This window comes from Gobius niger (genome assembly GCF_951799975.1).
Source record: "Gobius niger genome assembly, chromosome: 14".
In the NCBI taxonomy this organism is placed as follows: domain Eukaryota; kingdom Metazoa; phylum Chordata; class Actinopteri; order Gobiiformes; family Gobiidae; genus Gobius; species Gobius niger.
The window spans coordinates 13,353,183-13,374,382 of record NC_136865.1 but is presented as its reverse complement, the minus strand read 5'-3'; the positions used below and the strand labels follow the sequence as shown (position 1 = coordinate 13,374,382).

General features: G+C 40.3%; 1 protein-coding gene across 3 annotated transcripts in view; it reads left to right on the top strand.

Moving 5' to 3' along the window:
• The first annotated feature begins 521 nt into the window (after positions 1-521).
• Positions 522-21,200, top strand: part of fhod3a (formin homology 2 domain containing 3a) — a 38,387-nt gene continuing 17,708 nt past the window's right edge. For all 3 annotated transcript variants that reach the window (XM_079570689.1, XM_079570691.1, XM_079570690.1), the window contains exons 1-3: positions 522-981; positions 7,230-7,339; positions 10,785-10,852. In XM_079570689.1, the coding sequence (XP_079426815.1) occupies positions 817-981; positions 7,230-7,339; positions 10,785-10,852 (343 nt within the window). In that variant the 5' untranslated portion in view covers positions 522-816. The remainder of the gene's footprint in view (positions 982-7,229; positions 7,340-10,784; positions 10,853-21,200) is intronic.

Sequence of the window (21,200 nt, the reverse complement as noted above, 5' to 3'; positions counted from 1 at the left end):
ATTTCCTATATGCTATGAAGAAAATGCATACTCCACTATGCAAAAGGGACTAATAAGTAATATGTAAACAACAGAAGACTGCATGTGCACTCTTATACCGCTAGAGGGTAGAAGGCGACATCCTATAACTTCACACACAGCAAACAGGTTACTTGTCAAAACAATACATTTTGTTGGCTGCATTCAGTTTGATTTATATTTGTTTTATTTAGATATTAATTTATAAAGAAATAGTTTACACCACTCTATTTTGCCTGTTTTGTTGAACACAAGGGCCCGCGTAAAATACCCTCGAGTGACCTCTGTTTGGATAAACGTTTGACCAATGACACATAATAATAGCGGTCAATTAGGGGAGTCATGTTAGACTTGTGTTTATGTTATGCTGTTTATTTTCATGATGCAGGAGTTGGGTGCTAAGCTGGGACTGTGATTTGAAGGGAGGGGGAGGAGGAGATGAGGCTGAGGCTGAGGGGAAAATAGATATGGGGGTGGATTTAGTGGGACTAGACAGACAGCAGGCCGGCTGTGCCAAGCTGCTCTGATCCTTCACAGTCCGCCGGCTCTGCTGAGTCTGATACCACCTGCCTTTACCAGAGCAAAGCAGGAGCCTCCGCGGAGGAAAGTCCTGTGAAGAAGACACCGGTCGGCTCCGTCTCTCCACGCATCCTCGAACTCCCCCGTCCTGCGGGACGCCAAGCCATTCGCTGCTGAGCGCACTTGGCGACCTGGGTTTGTTGTCGTTACCAGGAGAGGACTCGGTGCTGCCTCAGCCAGACGCAGCGCTGCGCTCCACAGTGACTGCATGGATGAGCCATGGCCACGTTCGTGTGCAGGGTTCAATTTTTAGATGACACCGATCCCTTTAACAGCACCAACTTTCCAGAACCGACCCGACCTCCGCTGTACACTTTCAGAGAGGACATCCCGCTCATTAACCAGCTCGCCGGGGTCCACCGACTCCTCAAAGCGCCTCATAAGGTACTTTCAATACTCATCACACCACAGGCTGCAAAATACTGTAGGTAATGCTTATAAACTGTTGCGAGCTCGCTCAATTTAGACACACGCTTTAGATAACCAGAAGTTCAGTAATAAGTTACTTGCACTTTAATCTAAAACAAAATACATTTAGTTTGGTCCTGCTGTTTTTCCCAGCTACCCCCAAATAAACCACGGTCACCAACGCTATATTTAACACTTGCCAGCACAAGTGATTGGCTCACCAGCTCCAGGAATGCAACAAGGTTGCAAATGGTCTCCTGAAAGTCCTTAGCAACATCTAACTGTGTGTGTGCTCCAAAATAGATTGAGATTATTCTGACCAAATAATCTCATAAAGTCACTGTGTGAACTGATGTGAGTGTGAGCCACTGCATGGTGCAGCTTTGCTGTAATATTCAAAATACTGACATGAAGCGAACACTGATCAGGTCCACTGTTTGTTCAGCTAGTTCACTGATCAGCGATCACACACTGAAATCACAAGTTCTATTGTGCCTGTCTATAGTATGTCTGCTTCTAGATTGCATTAACTCCATATTATGTTGGGCTTCACATTAAAATAGCATTAGTTGGAGCACTCTTTCATAGCTGTTGAGTGTAGGCTATAACTTGTTGGGAGCCAAGAAGGATTTGTAGACAGTAACCCAGCTTTCAACAGCAGAGTGCTTTTCCAGACCAATGTATTTTGCACCATCTTAGAAAACCACAACACAAATGAAAAATTGCCTGAGGAGCAGAAAAGCCCATGATTACTACCTCTACAGGGACACATGGCACAGGCCCCTGTTCTTGTTTGCAATTTTGCTCCCGCGCATCAGACATGTACAACGGACACTGTGAAATGTATTGCTTTTTGATTAGAGACGAGGCTTGACTGTAACCAGATGCAAAAATTAAGTATCTTAAAATACCATATACAGCTTACGTGATTTTACCTGTTTGTTCAGGTGAGCAACTGGCTACTCCTTTCTTTGTTTTTCGCATCTCACAGGAAGGCATGTGCTACAGTATGATTATATTGTGATGATAGTAGAGTATGTGTATGGCTGGCTGCTTCACATGTAAAGTATAGGTCACTTGTCCCAGAATTCCTGTGGTCACTGTCTGGATCCCTTCAACACTTTGTTCTCTCTCGGGCTGCGCCGCTTCTCCTGACCTCTCCCTGCTGCTTCCACATCCATCCATTCCACCTCACTGTCCATGCGTTGTCACAGCACGTTTCTTTAAATGCACGGCACAAGCACCACTGCTGATTCGCCTTGTGCACATGCCAACATTTTTATTTTGAATGCAGTCTATTTTGTGTGATCTTCTTTTATACGCAAAGTTGGGTTTGTTTTTAATCTGTAAAGCACTTTGACAAGCACGCTATAAATAAGGTTTTGATTGATTGATTGATTGATTGATTGATTGATATGGATAGCACAATTAGCATTGCTTTAAAGGAACAGGCCACCGTTTTAGATAGATAGATAGATAGATAGATAGATAGATAGATAGATAGATAGATAGATAGATAGATAGATAGATAGATAGATAGATAGATAGATAGATAGATAGATAGATAGATAGATCTCAACTCGTCTAAGCTCAGGTAAGAACATATTTCAGTATAAATGGTGGCCTGTTCCTTTAAAGTCATGGCATTTTATCACATCACTCACTCACTCACTCACTCACTCACTCACTCACTCACTCACTCACTCACTCACTCACTGCTGAGTGAGTTGAAAGCAAGTGAAAACAAAAACAAATAAACATTAGAGATTAAAAAACAGTACAGACCTCAGAAAATAACATTTAGGAGAAAACTGCACAAAAGCATTGGTTAATGTGTTATTTTAGGAAAATAAAGTCAAAACTACATTATTGAATGAATGTATTACAATAATACAACAATAATGTAAGAACCAGACAATAATGTAATAGCTTATTACATTAACAGTGGCAAATCATTATTATCTTGTTGGCACAACAGTGTTAATACGTTATCAGCTGTTATTACGTTTTCTGTTCCTCCACACCTTTAAGTAAGATCATTTTCTTCCTCAATTTAGCATTTTTTTTATCCAGATTTGCGGTCAGCTACACTGTCTTTTGCCCACTCGTCTGCTATTTCTGACGTTTTAAAAAATGATGTTGCCTAACTTCTTTCTGTGTATCATATTTTTACGACCACATAATAACAATGTGCCTCTTTGCAAATTTTTTCGCGGCAAAAGTTGTGAAAAAGTAGACATCTATACTGGGCTTCTTCAGTTCTAAGAATCCACTGGTCTGTTCACTGTGTTCATGCACTAGTGTTGGACGACTGAGGTGAGACAGGGTCGCTGGGTCACCGGGAGCAGGCTGCTATGTGGTTTGGAAATATTGGCAAATTAATTTTCATCCCACCAAATCTTTTACTCTCATGCAAGTCCCCTGTATGTCTGAGAGTGAGGTTTTCTAAATCTTGAATTGAAAGTCATAAGCATTACAAGTGTATTTTCACTGATGACAACAAATTAGCACATCAGATCTACCTTCAAAGCTACAGTTTTGACATTTGCTGAGTTTAAGCACTTTCCGTAATCTACTCCCCTCCAAACAATATAAATGTATATATAAATGTAGATTAATGGAATTATTTTGTGACCTCACATTAAATCTATATTGGCCTATTTTACAGCAGCTGGGAGCACGCCCTCCTCTGTCTTTAAAGCGCGGCATGCTTTTGTGACTTTGAATGGTATAATGCACAAGTTCTTAAAGTTCCCGGTTACGTAAAGGCATCGTTAACAGTTTGCCAGTCTCTCTGTTGTTTTAACATGTTCGTAATTACTCCCCAAGCCCTCTGTGTTAGCCTCCCTGTTGTGCTTGCTGACGGACTTTGATGAAATGAGTGCAAAATATACTGCTGCGAGGAGCGTGTGGTTGTCCTGGAGCTGCCACTCAAACATGATTTATGTTGTTATGTTGTTCCTCTTCTTGCCTAAATGAAGTGTTTTTGGAAAGAGACGCCCATTGGAGATCTTGCCATTAAAATCTAGTGTTTCATCGAGCTAATATTTCTATTACTGAGACATATTTGTTGTTATAGCAATAAGCTCGCGATAGTTGTTATGGTCTGACTTTTAAAAGGTTGACATGTTTTGAACAAGGCTTGACACTTATTCATCAATAACCATGATAGATGAATTTGGTGGAACATAAATATTATTGCTGAATAATGTTAACAGATTGTGTTTGTGGTTAAAAAAAAAGTGCTTATGAAGAAGTGGGGCACTGGGGCAGGTTGTTATTAAGCCCGCCAGACCCCCCCTCAGCTCCGACCCCTCAATATGTTCAGTCCTTTGTCTGAGATTACCCAGCAGTCTTTGTGTCATGAAAAAACGTCTAGAGTGTGTTGTAGTTCATCTTTTAATTCACGACTATAGGAGGTCATTTTGGTCCAATCCTGACACAAGGAGAGGAGGCGATGTCGTGTCAGGCATGCTGCATGAAACCTATGCAAATTCTATAAGCAAATGACCACACACCGAGGAGAGGGTTTTATTATGGTGAAAGTGAAAGGAAGCCAGATATTAACTTTATAACTCTCATTAGGAAACCAAATGTGTCCAATTGCTTGAATTTGAATGTTTTCCCTTTAGCCATGTTGGTTGATAATTCAAAAATAACTATAATGATTTAACCCCCCCAAAGCCTGCTCTCATTTCAAGATTGAAAACATGGTTTGTTTGTTGATATAGTTAATTGATGCCATTTAATTTTATTTGGGAAAATGATATCTTGAAGTAATCTCGAGACCCCTCATCACCACTTTGTGACTAAAACACTAAAACAATGATGAATGTTCATTGTTCACCTCCACATTGTAAAACAAAAAGGAAAAAAAAGGTAATTTCAATTTCTACATTAGTGCTTTTAACAAATTGTGTGTCTTACAGTTTTTCTGTATTCTTATAATAATAAAATAATATTTATAATATAATTTTTGAGGAAGAATATCGGCAGAAGGTCTCCAAAAGCTGATCTCTAGATTTTGCTCCAACCTGGTCCCCCTCTTGGGCTCCAGTGGACACACCCACTCTGAGCTCCTGTGAGCACGCTGCTGCCTCAGAGCGTAAATATAGCAGGGTTATATTTAAGCCCTGAGTCCATCCAGCAGGCTGTGTCTCAGTTACCAAAAGAGAGAGAGCAGGCCAGGACCGGGAGCAGCCCAGGTCTTGTGATCATGACCCAAGTGTCGTCATGTAGCTTGACTGGACTGCCACATGTCCATTTCAAAAGTCTATTACCAAAGGCTCTATGAGTTTTATTACAATTTACACTGAAACATGAAGGCAAAATCCCATCTTATCAGAACAACAGCATTCTTCTTCTGGCGCCTGCTGTGGTCATTCGTGTAATTTCACTCATGGTAGAGCACCTGGTAGCAGGGTGTCTGTGTATGCTCTCAGTCGTACAGGAGTTGTCCATCTTCATTGAAGGTTCTTGAGTCATCTTCTGTATTCTGTAAGTGTCAAACGTTTCGCCTCTCATCCAAAAGGCTTCGTCAGCACACTAAGGTTCAGCTTCAGCTGAGTTTCAGCCTCATTAGCATGACCATTAGAGTAGAGCCGTTCAGACTGAAACTCAGGTGAGAGTAGCTGTCAATAGAGGGGAGGGACAAGCTGAACTCCGTGTGCTCTTTATCTGGGCTGCGGGCTGAGCTGAACCATAGTGTGCTGGTGGAGCCTTTTGGATGAGAACGTTCAACACTACAGAGTACAGAAGACGACCCAAGAACCTTCATTGAACATGGTATTGGTTATTCTCGCAATAAATAACTAAAGTTTTATTTGCTGTGAATACAGAATTGATTTACCAATACAATATTGTATTGGAAAATGTACCATTTGCCATTTTGCCATTGATTCATTGTTGCCGTATTAATACCTGTGATAAAGTTTAAAGCGGGCAGAGGCATCATTGTTGTTGAGGGAAAGCTATGGAGAGGTGGTGGTGGCTGATTCTTCCGCTGCTGCGTTGGAGGGTTTTCTGCACATATGTGCGATGTAAAAGAGTGCTTTTATTTCAATGGCTTGAGTGCGAATTGATTGCGAGGTTGCAAACACGTGACAAGAGGTGGGGATGAGATCATTACAGTATTCTCCTTTGAATTAGCTATATTTACTAACTATTTATATGTGTGCTAAAGTTTGAGTGGTTCTTCTAGCAAATTTTATTTCATCTTTTTTTTTTCTTTTTTTTTTTAACCAAAAGTCAGTCTTAAACACACGCATATCACTTCAGTTTTTAGCTAAAAAATTTCACATTACAAATCACACGTCTCATGTACTTTGGATTTGGTCGTTCAGACTTAACAGCTCCATCCACCTAATCCCTTTAACAGTAATGCGGAAAACAGAGCCACTACACCACATTGAAAAGCTAGTTTTTCTGGACCATTGTACTTGTTCAAACGACAGGCCCATAAAACAACATTATTTTACAAGGCAGTGGTTTTAGGAACAGGGTGTGAATCACATCAAGAGGCAAAGAAGGGAAATGTGTCCCAGTGTCATTCTTGAGGAGTCCTGTGTTCGCAGAGCTCACCTTTGCCAGAAATCTGCTACATCATCCTTATGTGTTTACTATGCAATATTTCCTGAAGTCTGTTTACATTCATGTGTTGACGAGGGTCGGTTTACGCAGTCAAAATCTATACAAAAAAGTACTCAACAACATCAGTTATGGTTAAGGTATAGGCTACTTTATTGTCCCCCTAGGGAGAGTTGTCCTCTGCTTTTGAACCATCCTTCAATGCCACTGAGCCATCTTGTCAGCAGCGCCCGGGGACCCGTCTTCTGATCTTGAGCCAGGTTCATGGTCAGGAGTTGTTAGCTGAAGGATTAGCCAACTTTGTTGAGCATGTTTTGAATTGAAGGTAGAAACCGACCCATTATCTGTTGTTTGAGAAATGCAACTCCAGCTATGGCCACTTTGTTCAATAAATCTGTGCTATGCAACTACAACAGCATCAGGCTCTCTAAAGGACGACTACGTCTGCAACTGCTACTACTGTTATTGCTATTATACTTTATACACATAAAAAATAGAAAAAACAAATACATTCGCCTTTGTTGGAAAAACCTATAAAAGTCAGTAGTTTATTCCCCTGCTTTTAAGATACAGTAAAAGGCTTTTTTTGTCCTACACTTGAAGCAATAAAGTTCTGTGTATGCATTTTGTTTTCCCAGCTTGACGACTGCGCGCTCCAGCTGTCCCACAATGGCACCTATCTGGATTTGGAGTCGTCTCTGGCCGAGCAGAGGGACGAGCTGGAGGGATTTCAGCAGGATGACACAGGGTAGGAACAGTTCCACACCCACATCTAACTGCACACGCCAAGTCTTCACTGTCAAAACACCTTTACCTGTCTGGGACGTCCAGACAAGCGCCACCACGGCTCGGCCCTTCATCAAACACACGGACGCAGATTTTGCACATGAGCTGATGCTTTTCAAATGGGAAGAATCATAAGCTGCTGGTTGTGGAGTTCTTGGAAGCGAGTGTCCTCGGAAAGTATGAAGCGCTGTGGAAAGCCGGACTGATATACCCTCAGTTTCTCCGGCTACTGCAATTTTACAGTCTACCGCTTTATTATGTTAGATTTTCCTCAAATGAACAGACTCTTGAGCAGTAAATCAAATATATTGTTTAAAAGAAGAGGTACAGTTTAAACAGCCCCGAATACAAAATGATGATCCAAATTGCCAGGAAACTTAAACCACTAAATTAAACGAAGCTGTTCATGTATTTGTATAAAATGTGTTCTTCCCACTACCACCAGGCTTAGATCAAGTCCAAATCAGGAATAATTTACACCAGGTCTAAAGAATAGTCTTAAATACACCTAAATTGAACTAAAGAGAGTCTTAACTAGGTGTAAGCCATGTCTAAACCAAAAAAACACCTAGATTAAATCGTCTCTAAAATAAATAAATAAGATAAATCTATTTGTTTTCCATGTTCTATACCTCTTGATCATTATAACAAAGTGATGATTGAATTGAAATCCATTTTATTTGGGTTGTAGCCAATATGTAGGATACCTGTTGCATGTTAAACATAGGTTTAAGTCGGTTGCTAAGGAAACCTGTTGCATGGACATGTATTGTATCACCCCACTCAGAGAGCTTTATGGAAACAATGCATTGTCACTTACAAAGCCTCAGTATGTAGCTGTGACTCTAGTTATGTACTGTATGTAAATCTATGGAGCCACTTTTGGGCGTAGACGAGAGGCCCGTTGATATGTTTGGCACTTTGGGACAGACAATAAAAGCCACGGCTGCCCAAGAGAGCGGTTTCCATGCGAGCGCTTCTGTTTGTAAAAGTGATTCTAGCTCTGAGTTACTCAACTAAGTAATCTACGTGACAGCTGATGGTCTGGTTTTGAAGGGACCAGTCTGTCAGTCACTTGATAAAACCAGTGTACAGCTTGTTAGATAAAAGTGGGGAGTTTTAGGCACAGGTTATAATTGTAGTTTTGTCTGCACATGCTGGTTCTCTCTGCTACACCGGAGATTTCTTAATCAGTGATTTGGGTGCAATACTATACTATTTACACACTTTTTATTATTGTTTCAGCCAAGTGCTAAATTATATCTGTCTGTTTGTGTAGAAGCTTGTAGCACATAACCAGTAATGTTTTGTTTTGCAATAATCAGTTACATTTTTTTAGATACCGATACTTCAACAATACTTTTTTTCAATACGTATAAGAAATTATTTGTCATATAGAACCATAAAACAGATTATGTTAATTTATTCCTTTTCCTTTCATTTAATTTCTTTTGCATTTCCAAAAGGGTGGGGGAAAAAACTTTCCAAGTTTTTCTTGTTTGTCCCCTGTATTTCATGTTTTTTTCCCTAAATGTTACTTTTCCCCCAATTTTTTCTCAATTATTCCCCAAATGTTCCCAGTTTTTTTCACATTCTTTTCCCTAACTTTAGTATTATTATTATTATTATTTCCAACAAGAATCATAATAAATTGTCCACTTGTTTTTCCCATTTTTTCTCACTTTTTTCCCAATTTCACCCCAAATTTCACCTTTTTTCCCCCCAATTTTTTCCCCAATTTTTTTTTTTACTTGTCTTTAACTTTTTTTTTTTTCTTTCAATTTTGATAACTAACAGCATCAAAACTTAAATACCGGTACAAAGATTTTATATACATTTTCGGTACCAGCTTTCAATACTTTTATGTTTTCAATACCAGTAGTACCTAAACCTTTTTTTTTCTTTACCAGACTGGTATTGTTTACAGCCCTAAAGTTTATGATTTGACTCCATTTCTTGTGTGTTCGTGTTTTGCTTGTTGCTCATCCATTATCATTGGCGCTATCGCATGCATGGACTGGGTGCTATCAGCCTGTTAATGAGATAATAAAATCCATATTTGGACAGAGCGGTGCCTCCATGCTCCCATATTTACATGCATATCTTCCACAGTATTGGTGAGTGATTGTGCTCATTGCCCTGCTGGTAAATGGAGGTGTGTTTAAGTGTGTGTTGTGTCTGCTCCTTCAGTCAGCTGTCTGTCCTGAGGGCCCAGTAGATGCATATCAGTATAGGGGAACACTTCTCATGCACACATTTCTGGAAGCTCACTGCTTGTGATATTTATCCCCATGGCAACCCTCTGTAGGAAAATCTTCAACTTTCTCTGACAAACAAATAAAAACTAAATGTAAATGACACAAGTGCCCAAAAACAGTTTTTCTTGATTTAATCATTTATTCCTTTTCAATCAAGAGGCCTTTTTGCCTCGGCTAATTGGTCCCTTGAACCATGCAATATGAATAACGCTTTAAAATTTCAATTTGTCACAATGAATGCTAGACAGAAAAAGATTCTCCCAAAAGGAAATACATGTGTGATCAGGATGGGAAAAAAGGAAAAGCATCCTGCCTAAAACGAGCAATTGTATATTTTTTTTCATTCTGATCAACCTCTTACCCCCCTCCTTAACCAAGCACATTTTCTCCAGTTTAGCTTTACCCAAATCTAAAAGCTTCTCGACTGGAGAGCAACAGTGTCATGAGTTATTTGTTGTGTTTTTGTCACTTTTTTTGTGGCGTTTGTTGCATTTTCATCCTTGTTTTCGTTGCTGTATTGATGCTTTTTCAGAAAACCTTTGATTTGAGTAAATGTGTTTGGTTCAGGTGGGGGTTAAAAGATTAAAGGTAATGGCGTTTGATGCGCTAAATGGTTAAAAAGAAGTCATAACAACTACAATCGTTTTTTTTTTTTTTACACACATATGACAGCTGATTGATTATTGGCATTCAACTTACCAGATGCTAATAACGCCTTTACTCTGGTCACATTTTGGCAATATGGAGAAGTAAACTATTGACAGTTATTAGTTGTTAGTTCATTGGACAGGGACCATGGACAATATACATGAGTCACATTAAACTACACATCACATATAACTCAATGTAGCATTAGTGACATCATTAGTCCATTAACATTCACATAACAATAACCATTTCAAATATAATAAGTGTTTTTCTGAAACATTCCATCACCTAAAATGCATTAAAAAAACATATGATTGTGATCGATGATGATACAATTCTGTAATTCACTTGTTGTGACCATCTGACTCTTGTGCATCTTTTGATTAGAAAAAAAGAAAAGAATTAACAACGTTTAGCCCAGAGAGTGTGTATTTTGTGTTGTTAAACCTACCTTGACGGTTTGGTCTAAACTCTAACATCTTTTCTGCCTTTTCTTGTCAGATCGAGAGGGAAGAAGCACAGCGTTATCTTGCGAACCCAGCTGACTGTCCGCGTCCACGCTTGTATCGGTGAGTGCTGTATGAACAATAACAAATGAATAATGTACAGTTTTGTCTATTATGTGATGCGGGTCCCATGTAAATATGGGTGTAGTTGTTGAGTAAAACCCTAGATATTTGTATAGAGCTGTGTGCGTGTGTCAGTGTCAGGGGCCTGGCCACTTTGTTAGAAAAGGCATAAGTAACCATTAAAATGTATTATGGTCATTAGATTACAGTCAAGTCATCAATGTGCCTCTTGAAATCAATGCGATATCTTAAACTTGCTGAAGGAGAAATGGACAAGCTCAACTTTTGCCCCGGACCAAAAGCACCTGCTGCATACATAAGCTAAATATATGCAGCCTATATGAAGTATACATATCACACTCTCACGTGCGCTCCACAGGATGGATGTGAATAGTTCAGTTCAGAAGTTAGTCCTTATATGAAATGCAGTGGGTTTTTGTCAGTCTTTAGCAATGTGTTTTTATTGAAATCATCTGCGGGTCTTGGGAGCAGTTTTCATGGTGGTCAATAAATTCCTTTCCGTTTTTACTATGAATTGACATGACTGATGTTTGTGAGTAGATTGTGAGACAAGTGAATGAAGCATGTAGCCGGCTGGATTATGTGTATTACATAAATACAACACGTGAATGATTTTCAAATACTAATACCTTCGGACGTTGTGTAGCTTAGAGGTTGCTTACTCTAGTTCCCTGTGGTATATCGACTGGAAATCATAGGGAATAACATCATACAATTATTTGCAAAACCTGGCACACAATACTAATGATGTCACAATATGGAGATCTTGTCACCGACGAATTGCACAAGAAAGACAGAATTTTTAATAATTCATGACGTTTCAGTCTATTCAGTCTCTGTAGCTTTACACATGTTTCCATTCAGAGTTTATTTCCTGTTCCATTAGTGTCGCCTCAATGAGCTGCTCCAAGCGCTCTCCTCATCGCACTCGATTAACGCTCTCTAATCCCTTGGAGCCCTGACCTTAAAGTCGCTCCAGTATTGGTCACTGATTTTGCCACTAATTGAGAAATCTGCTACATCCATCCGTGTATTTTCGGTGTACAATGTGTGTTTTCGGGGAGTGACCGACCTGTCAGTTCTATTGTGGTTGTTTTTCAGGGGGAATTGACGTCTTGATACTGAAATGCTCCTTTCTCATTTTTAAGATCATCTGTCTGTCCGTCACAGGATTGTTAAGGGCGGGGATTTGATTGTATTAAGGACAATGTTACAGAGGTTGTCACGCTTTCAGTCGTTTGTTTATTGATCCTCTTTTAAGGGCAAATGTGTGACAGAATCATAGCTCGAATTGGAAATTCTTGGAACCTGTGCGAAAGATCAGTAAACCTCTTAACCCCCGCCTTAACCAAATGGGTTTTTCTCCAGTTCAGCTTTACCCAAATCTAAAAGGTTAAAGCCTGTAGGCCAGTGTAATGACTAATTTGAAAGCTAAGACCTACAAATGTATTCATTTAAACTGATCTTTTTGCTTGCGTAGTCACTTTATTTGACATTTCTTTTCATTGTTTTGTTGTCACTTTGTTGGCACTTTTTGATCATATTATTGTCACTTTTTCATCACATTTTTGTAAATTTTTCGTCACATTTTATTCACTTTTTCATTATAGTTTTGTCAATTTTTCGTCACATTTTTGTCAATTTCTCATCATATTTTTGTCACTTTTTCATCATATTTTCATACATTTTTCATCATATTTTTGTCAATATTTCGTCACATTTTTGTCACTTTTTTATCATATTTTTTTTTTCAATTTTTCGTTACATTTTTGTCACTTTTTCATTACATTTTTGGCAATTTTTCGTACATTTTTTGTACATTTTTGTCATATTTTTGTACATTTTTCAGCATATTTTTGTACATTTTTCAGCATATTTTTGCATATTTTTTGTCACTTTTTTGTTGCATTTTCAACCTCGTTTTCCTCTCATTTTCGTCGCTATGATATCGCTAGATTTTTCATGAAGCTTTTAGATTTGGGTAAAGACAAACTGGAGAAAATGCGCTCGGTTCAGGTGGGGGTTAAGAGGTTAACATGGTGAAGAGTTGCCAACTTGTAACCAGGGTACAATGTGCATAATATTGAATGAGGACATTAGTTACGGGCCAAAGGCATGTACTGTATCATTTCATTTCTTCTGAAAGACATATGTGCTCAATGTATCTCTTGGCGTTCTGGCAGTGCTGGCGAGTGTGTAGGGGTTTAAATTTAGTTTGATGCGGACCCCGGCCTGCAGCAGAGGGGCGGGGGGACAGGAGGAGGTGGTGCAGGCGCGGAGCAGAGGTGGAGGTGTTATCTTTAGAAAGTGTTGACAGGGCAGAAACATGTGAGCGAGAGCGGTGCCAAGCTGAGGCTCGTTTCATTAAAAGTGAGTTACAGGAAGGAAAATACAAGAAATATAAATGACATCACACAGAAGTCACGCAGAGGGCTTTTCCTTCGTGTGCAAAAGTTAGAAGTTCAGGCAATGCAGAGTTGCTTGATCGATATTGAGAAATGATAACTGGAATAGTACGTTTTTTTTTCTCCTTTGACAACAATGCACAGGTGTTTTTGGAGCTGGTTCAATGCTTTGGAATTTGGTCCTTCTCAAAAATTTGGCCTTCGTGCTTTTGGATTTCTAGCCCAATTACCTGTCTTTAATCCCCCCCTGCTGACTGTGCGATGTCGGGGTTGAGGGCACATTGCATTTTAGCTTTGTCATCTTCTTGTACTGTATACGTAAAGTGTTACAATTAAAAGTACTATCATTTGACTATATGAGAATGGTCCGATACAAGGTGTTTGCAGTTCAACATAATGTTTGGATGTCGATTTTCACAGCAGCAGTCACGAGCGTGTGTTGCTCTTCCGATAGACTGCATTGTTGTTGACTGTGTGGCCTGGAGAAGGAGCCCAGCTGGTTGTAGCAGCGATTTACTGTGAGCTGGCCCCGCTGTGGGAGATAAGGCCTGGTAATGGCGTGTTGTGACACGGAGATAATGCTCAGTAATGGTCGAGTTTGGATCGACATCTGCGGCTGGTCACTGCAAGAGTCAGAACAAATCAAAAGCTTTTTTTTTGGGGGGGGGGGGGGGACAAATTGTGGTCAAATGTGTGCCACTCTAAAGCGGAATGTTCAAATGGTTAAAAATATCTGTAGCCCATTTTTTAAATTATTATTATTATTATTATTATTATTATTATTATTATTATTATTATTATTATTATTATTATTATTATTATTATTATTTATTATTATGTGCAAGGCTTCAGTTTTCAGTGTAAATACAAATAAATAAAACAAAAATAAATAGTTTTACAGTGCAAATTCGTTACAAACAGTTCTGGTCTTCAGGGCTCTGACATTGGCACAATAATTCAGTAAGTCAAATAAGAGGACATTAGTGATTCAAATACAACAGTACTTGCTATGGATATGAAACTGGGCCATTATTAGTATTACATGTTTCTTTGGCGGGAGATTCTTTAGATACACACCAAACATTACAGCTTTAAGGTCGAGTTGTAAATCTACAGTAAGAGATTTATATCTTTCCAAAAAAAAAACGTGCGTGTTAGAACATTCCCAGCAAAGATGACTCATCAATTCTTCAGTGCCATGAGGGTAGACATTTAAATGATATTTGGACACTGCTTACAGGGTGGCATCTATGCAAAATCTTGAGGCAAACTTCACAAATCTTATTGGTAACAAAAACATTTTTTTTAGATAATAGCCACGCAGAGTTCCATTCAATATCAGTAAATAAATTATCCCACACTAACACATATGCTGGTTTTCTTATGGAGGCCCTTATGATGAATCTCTAGTCCACTTGATGCAGATTAACCACTGAAGGTCACTGGTTCTCAAACTCTTTTATTCATGTATCTATTTATCTGTTATGGACAATGGTATGCAGATACATTGTTTTGAGTTTTACTGGAAAATTGCAAATTTTCAACACTTGTGCAAAAGAGGCTTTTAGGACACTATAATAAACTATATATTTTAAAGAAAGGCTTATATACACGTCAACTTTTTATCTTATCATTATCATGTGACCAGCTCGGACTTGATATGTGCCTCTGTTTCAGGCATCCGTTAAAGGCCCTACTAGTTTTTCCTATTCAGACGTTTTAAAAACTAATTCTAAAATGTTAGTTTTGGTCCATACTTATTTGTAACTTTCCTAATGCAGGGATGAGTTTATGGGCAAGTTCGACAGCCTTCAGGGAGCAGAGTGACCTGATGATGCTTACAATATTGTTGTCTGTTTTCAGCAACAATGCCACTTCCGGGTTTACAATCGTCATACTTTTTTTTTTCTTTCTTCACACAAATCTCTGTCAGCATTGTATACTCCAAAGGGACCAAATGTTTCTAGTCATCCCAGGCATTTCAACAACCAGGTCTAAATCAATACTGAAATGGGGTGAAATAAAAACCAACAGCTGTAGGACATTGGTAAGTGTTATGATAAAGTTTCATATGACAACCGCATTATGTTTAATTTATTGCTGCAGTCACATGATTTACTCCTCACACAGTGTAGGCTGGTGAGTGACACCTGTGGCCTGTGCTCAAAGCTCTCTGATCCTCATGAGTCAATACACATTTCTGTCCCTGCATAAACTGTTTGCTGCAGCGGACAAGCGCAGCCCCGTCACTCAGCTTCTTTTATCTGCTTAGCTGTGATATCTTTAGTGCGTGTGTGGGTTGATCTCTTTTCTCAAAACTGGTAGTTCTACATCCTAAATAAGCAGACCTTGTTCCTTCCTTCGCAGCAGTTGGAGAAATATTCCCCCCTCCCTCTCTGTCTGACCAGCGCGGAGACTCCGAGGAGTGACTGCGCATTGTACCCACATGACTCATGGCTCACCGTCTGCTGACATGGGGCTGATGGGGCTTTGGGGAAGGAAGTGCAGAGTGGGGAAAGTGGAGGGGAATAACTTAACGGCACAAGCTGCTGCGGGACAGGAGCTCGTAACACGCATCTATCCTGCAGCTGTTCCCATGTCCTCCGGGCTGCAGAGGACACAGACAGAGCTGCGACTTTGAGATGAACTAGGTGTGCAGCTGTTGAAACTAACGCTTAAGGATGCAATGATATCGTATGACGGTAGATATTTAGTTAAAGATCCTGCTGACGTGTAATCAAATAGAAAGGATAGCAATAAATGCTATGTTAGAAATTATGACTGAACGATGTTGAAGCAATTTGCAAAACAAGACTTAAAAAACACTACATCAGGATCCACACAAGACTATAATTGAAGTTAGTAAATGTTTAACTAAAACTGAACTCTTGCACATTTTATAAGCTCAATGCATTGTTTGTTTTTGGCTGTGTTTCGATCACAGTCAGATGAAAGGTTTAGGGATGTTGTGATATATTGTGGCGTCTTGCTAGCCTGGGAATACCCAGGCTGCTGTGTGCGCTTGAATCATTTCGAACTGCACAACAGCCTGGGGACCATGGCCGATATTTTCGCATGGATTTGGGAACCAATCACAGAACGAGGAGGGACGGCAAGACGATGACGCACTATTCGGTATACGGAAGCTTGTAGTTCGTTTACTGATAAAACTTTTTTTTAAAAGTTTATTTACAGATCAAACATGGCAGCAGTGACTCCATCTTTTGATCAAGCTTTAGGCCGTGTTCTAAATAGTTTAGCTCGAAAGTTAACAGCGGTTACGTCAGACGTCACCGGATATGATGATATAATTGGCTATGGCCACGTGCAGACACATGATAGACATTTGTAGGAAACCACACCTCTCCTACGAGAAAATGAATTGGTGGTCCCCAGACTAAAAATAACTGATATTTTGTCTTGCAATACGGATATTGCATCACCTAATATCGCGATACGATAATATTGTGCAGCCCTATTGGAAAAATGCAATTCTCTTGATCACCTTATTGCAGTCGGCTCTCGGGACAGGAATATTAGCTGGCCTATGCATTGCACACTGACGATGAAACCTACTCAGACCAAAAGACAGAAATATGAGGTATAAGTAAAGTTCATGTTGACCCTTTATGACCTTCTTGCTGTAGGGTAAAACTAACCTGTCTCACGACGGTCTAATCCCCGCTCGCGTTCCCTATTAGTGGGTGTACAATCCACCGCTGGATTTGAAGCAGAACTCAGCATTGAAGAGCAAGAGTGCTGTGTCGCTGCCCCTCGACCACTGTGCGGCTTAACTGCTTTGGTGCAATACTGTTACCACGTGACCATGTGTGGAGTGGCACAGATGCTTTTCTGTATTTGCTTGTTGATCACTGCATGAGGCCTTCTGCAGGTATATGGGTCTTGCATTCGCCCATTCTTTACAAATAGAGCTTTCAGACACACAGGGGATTACTCACACTACAAAAAGTAAATATCAAGCATTGGCTTAAATGACTTGAATTGAGGAAATGTATCTTGTTTTGAGTGGTTTTCACTTATTTAGACACTTTTCCTGATCGGACCAAGTTTACTTTGCTTGTTTGAGGACATGACAGACCAGTTCTAGGGTCAATCTTGCTTGAAATAAGAAAGTAAAATTGCCAATGAGATAAGACCAATTTTCTTACGCCATTGGCAAAGAAAATGACCTGAAATAAGGACGAAATGTATCGAAACAAGTCAGAAACATCTCAGAACAAGTGAAATAATCTAGGACAAATACCTAAGAACTTCTTAACTAGTCAAAACAACAAAAATTTGGATAATTATGCTCAAATTGAGATGTTTATACTGATCTAGTTAAATGCTTTTTGCAGTGCACATCAACAATTCACACATGATAAATTATGTTGTGCAATCTCCGTGCAATGAGGGCAAACGTGTTCACCACTCAATCAAGTCTTCACCTTTTATTTTAGATTGAGAGTCAAAATGGTTGAGATTTTGATGCCATGATACACGGTAATGAATTGCACAGTGACTCACAGCACTACTTGCCTTTCCTGTGGATGTGGCAGCCTTTTCTCTAAGCTCTAGTTTCACGGACAAACAGGAGCAGCCAGCTGTTGTGATTTGGCAGCGCACACTGCTGTTTGGGGTTTGCTCTCCCGAGGCACGCTTCGCTTACTGGAATCAAGCACAAAATCTATCACTCTCAGCCTGCATCTGTGTATGTGAGCATCGCCCGCACCCCCGCGTGCCTACACAAACCCCGGCGCTGGTCTGTTTGAATACTTTTCAGCCTGTTACATAATATAATAAAACATTACAGCCACCAAAAGGTAAACACGCAGAAAACACAGTGGAGAATGTGCAGCCTTGGCATCGGCGGCTGTGAGGTTTGAGGCATGATGGTTTTAGGAGATGTGTGGAATGAGACAGGCACAAGGAGATTTTCCAGAGAGCTGCTCGATCGTTTTAGAGAAACACAAGGGAAAACAAAGGCGGAGGAAATGCACCTGCCAGATTAAGACACGAGCTTCAGCATGTCACTCATGGGCAGGTGCTGTAGGCCACACACCAAATAAGATCACTTTTGTTGACTCTTCTTCATTTTTCAGTTTTTTAGTGTCAATATATGAGTGAAAAGAGTTGAGAAAGTGTTTTGAAAGTGGTCTATGCTGTATTCTTGGCAGGCGATGGCATGACGTTTTGTGTGCCTGCTGCTAGATGCCAACCAATTAGTGACGACACACCGGGAAGCGTGAGAAAGACAAAGGCGCAGAGAGCCGGGCGACGCACAAGGAAAACACTGGCCGCTTGTTCTGCACGTGCGTTGCTCTGTGTGGGAATATCTCTCACAGTCACCTTTTGTGTCTGGCCATGGAAAATTGGGTCAGGCTTACACGTGGAGCATCAGAAAGAAGGAAATCCCTGACGCAGCAAAAGTCTATGGCTATTCTGTTGCACAGTTTACAGCTATTGAAATGATTAAAGCTTGCAATAGCCTCTGTTAGAATAGTCTGTACAAGTGCCCTCCTCTTGCCGGGCTCAGGCCTGTCATCGCCGTGGTGACACATGGGAGCTGAGATCGAAGCTGGTTTGTTTGTGTTGTGGCCGACTATTCCTGGACGTGGGTTTGACTGATGCGGAGATGCCAGGGCCGAGTGAAGGGCACAGGGCGCTCTCTGGTCTCCTCTCTGCGGCTCGAACACATGTCCGGGGAAGTGTGTTTGTTTGTGTAGTGCGATGCTCTCCACACATTTGCTGGAGGTTTTCCTTCATCAGACTAAGGCGTGGGAGGAGGACAAGAGCCATTGCTTCAGAGACACATTCTGTATTTACAGTGGTGGCATAGTGATTGAGTGGATTGCGCTCTCGGCCAATACATTTTCCCAATAGTTTGCCTTTGTTTTGCAATAATCACGCAAATCTTCCTATTCTGATTCTAAAATGGTGCGCAATAACCACACATCATCTTGTCTTCTGAAAACTGTTGCTAACTTGGCTGCTTGGGCATAAACTACAAGCTAATGGACTCAATGCATGTGTAATCTCTTCTCTTGGAGCATGTCTCTAAACCTCATAGATCCGGTATTGAAACTTGGTCAGTATCGCTCTGCCTTTTCCTCTGACACACTCGTGCTGAGCTGCTCTCGTCATGTCTCCAGCCCTCACGCTCCACGCCAAGAGCAACCGACAGAAAATAGACAGTCACTAAACGCCTGAGCCGCCTTTGGCAGTGTTGGGATTTGTGACCTGCCAACATTTCCTTTTCAAATCACTCATATAATCTGACAAAGCAATGTCAGTGTTGGATCAACATGTCTTCAAATAGTAAATCACGTCTCAAATTGTCTGTAGACCTGCACAATAACTTGCTTATTATTATCTTATGTATATGCATGTATATTTGCTGCAAATCTAAACTATTGTAAGAATAAATAAATAAATCTCCAGTGCTGACAGTTAGACACCATGATCGTATAGGACCCAGAGTATTTAAACCTAATTCTTGGCTACCTGCTGCTGCCACACTTGAATTTGTCATTCCCAGCAAACGCCCTGTGTGACCTCAGCATCGAAGGCTCTCTGTGTGTTTGACACTTTGCTCCTATATTTAGAGTGATACTGGCACTCACAGGCCGCGACTTCCCAGGATCAGATCAGCTTCACTCTGTGTCATTGCCACTTCTCTATTTTAGATCCCACTGAAGACCTAGATCCCGGCCAACGGACTGATCGGCCCAGACAGCCGGGCAGCCATGCTTTTAATACTGAGGGGGGTCATCTCGAAGTCTGTTTGAAACACAAGTCAGCAGTTCTCAGACTTCAGCATGAACAGTAAAGCATAGTAATGTATATCAATGTATTCAGAATTTTTGATCACCCTATAAAACACCTGGATTTTTACATAATTTAATTACACTGAAAGCACTCAATAACAGTTCAATACCACAAAAAACAAATATCTACACTTCAAGTTCTGCATTACAATACTATGTATGATGTTTTTAAGGCTAAAACGAGTAGTCAATAATCATTTAAATCAACTGGGGGGGGAAAATACAGGTAAAATCTATTCTGTCTGATGCTATACTTGCTTCTCAAGGTTTTTTCAATAATTCAACTTATTTTTTCGACTGGTGTTGATGTATCTGGATTTCTACCACATGGGAATGCAGAAATGAGACTTTTATTGGATGTGAGAATGACATTAATTGAACTCCAGATGATCAACTTTTTAATATTAACATGAACTTCATAAAAGTGTGTTAATTGTTGATGAACCAGTGTGTGCCTGATGTAGCAGTGGTGTTGTTTAGAAATGAGGATGGTGCAGTAAATGTACGAGATTAGTACGAGCTGAAGGGTCACTCGGTAATCTCATTATGGCAGGAGAGGGACGTGACCACAGCGGCAGGACTAATCACACAGGCCGCCTGGGGGAATCCCTGCACTACAGCAGTGCTCAGGGGCACATGTGAACGCAGCATACACACCCTCTTACAGTGCCATTTCCCCAGTGACCAAAGTTACTATAGTGACTATGTTGTTTAAACTGGGACACATATTCTGAGTTGAACTTTACAGTCATTGTATTTGCTATGAGTTTTAGGAAGTAGGATTTGCAGGTGTTTGCAGGTAGGTTGTGGCAAACTCATTTTCCCTGAAAAGTCTTCTGTATTATTTTAAATCAACATTATGATTAGAGTTTTGCGACGGTATTAGGACAATATTAATATCCAGAATAAATGATGTACTAGTGTTATCAGTGCTGACATGTTGCTGACACTCAGCAGACATCTATGTAAAGGTTACTGTGACAAGCCTATGACCATGACCCTGAGTGCAGCTGCTGGGAAAGTGTTCCCTGCATCAAGTGGACTCTTGATTTCCAGGGAGGAAACTGCTCAGAAAGAGACAGTGCCTTGTAGCTA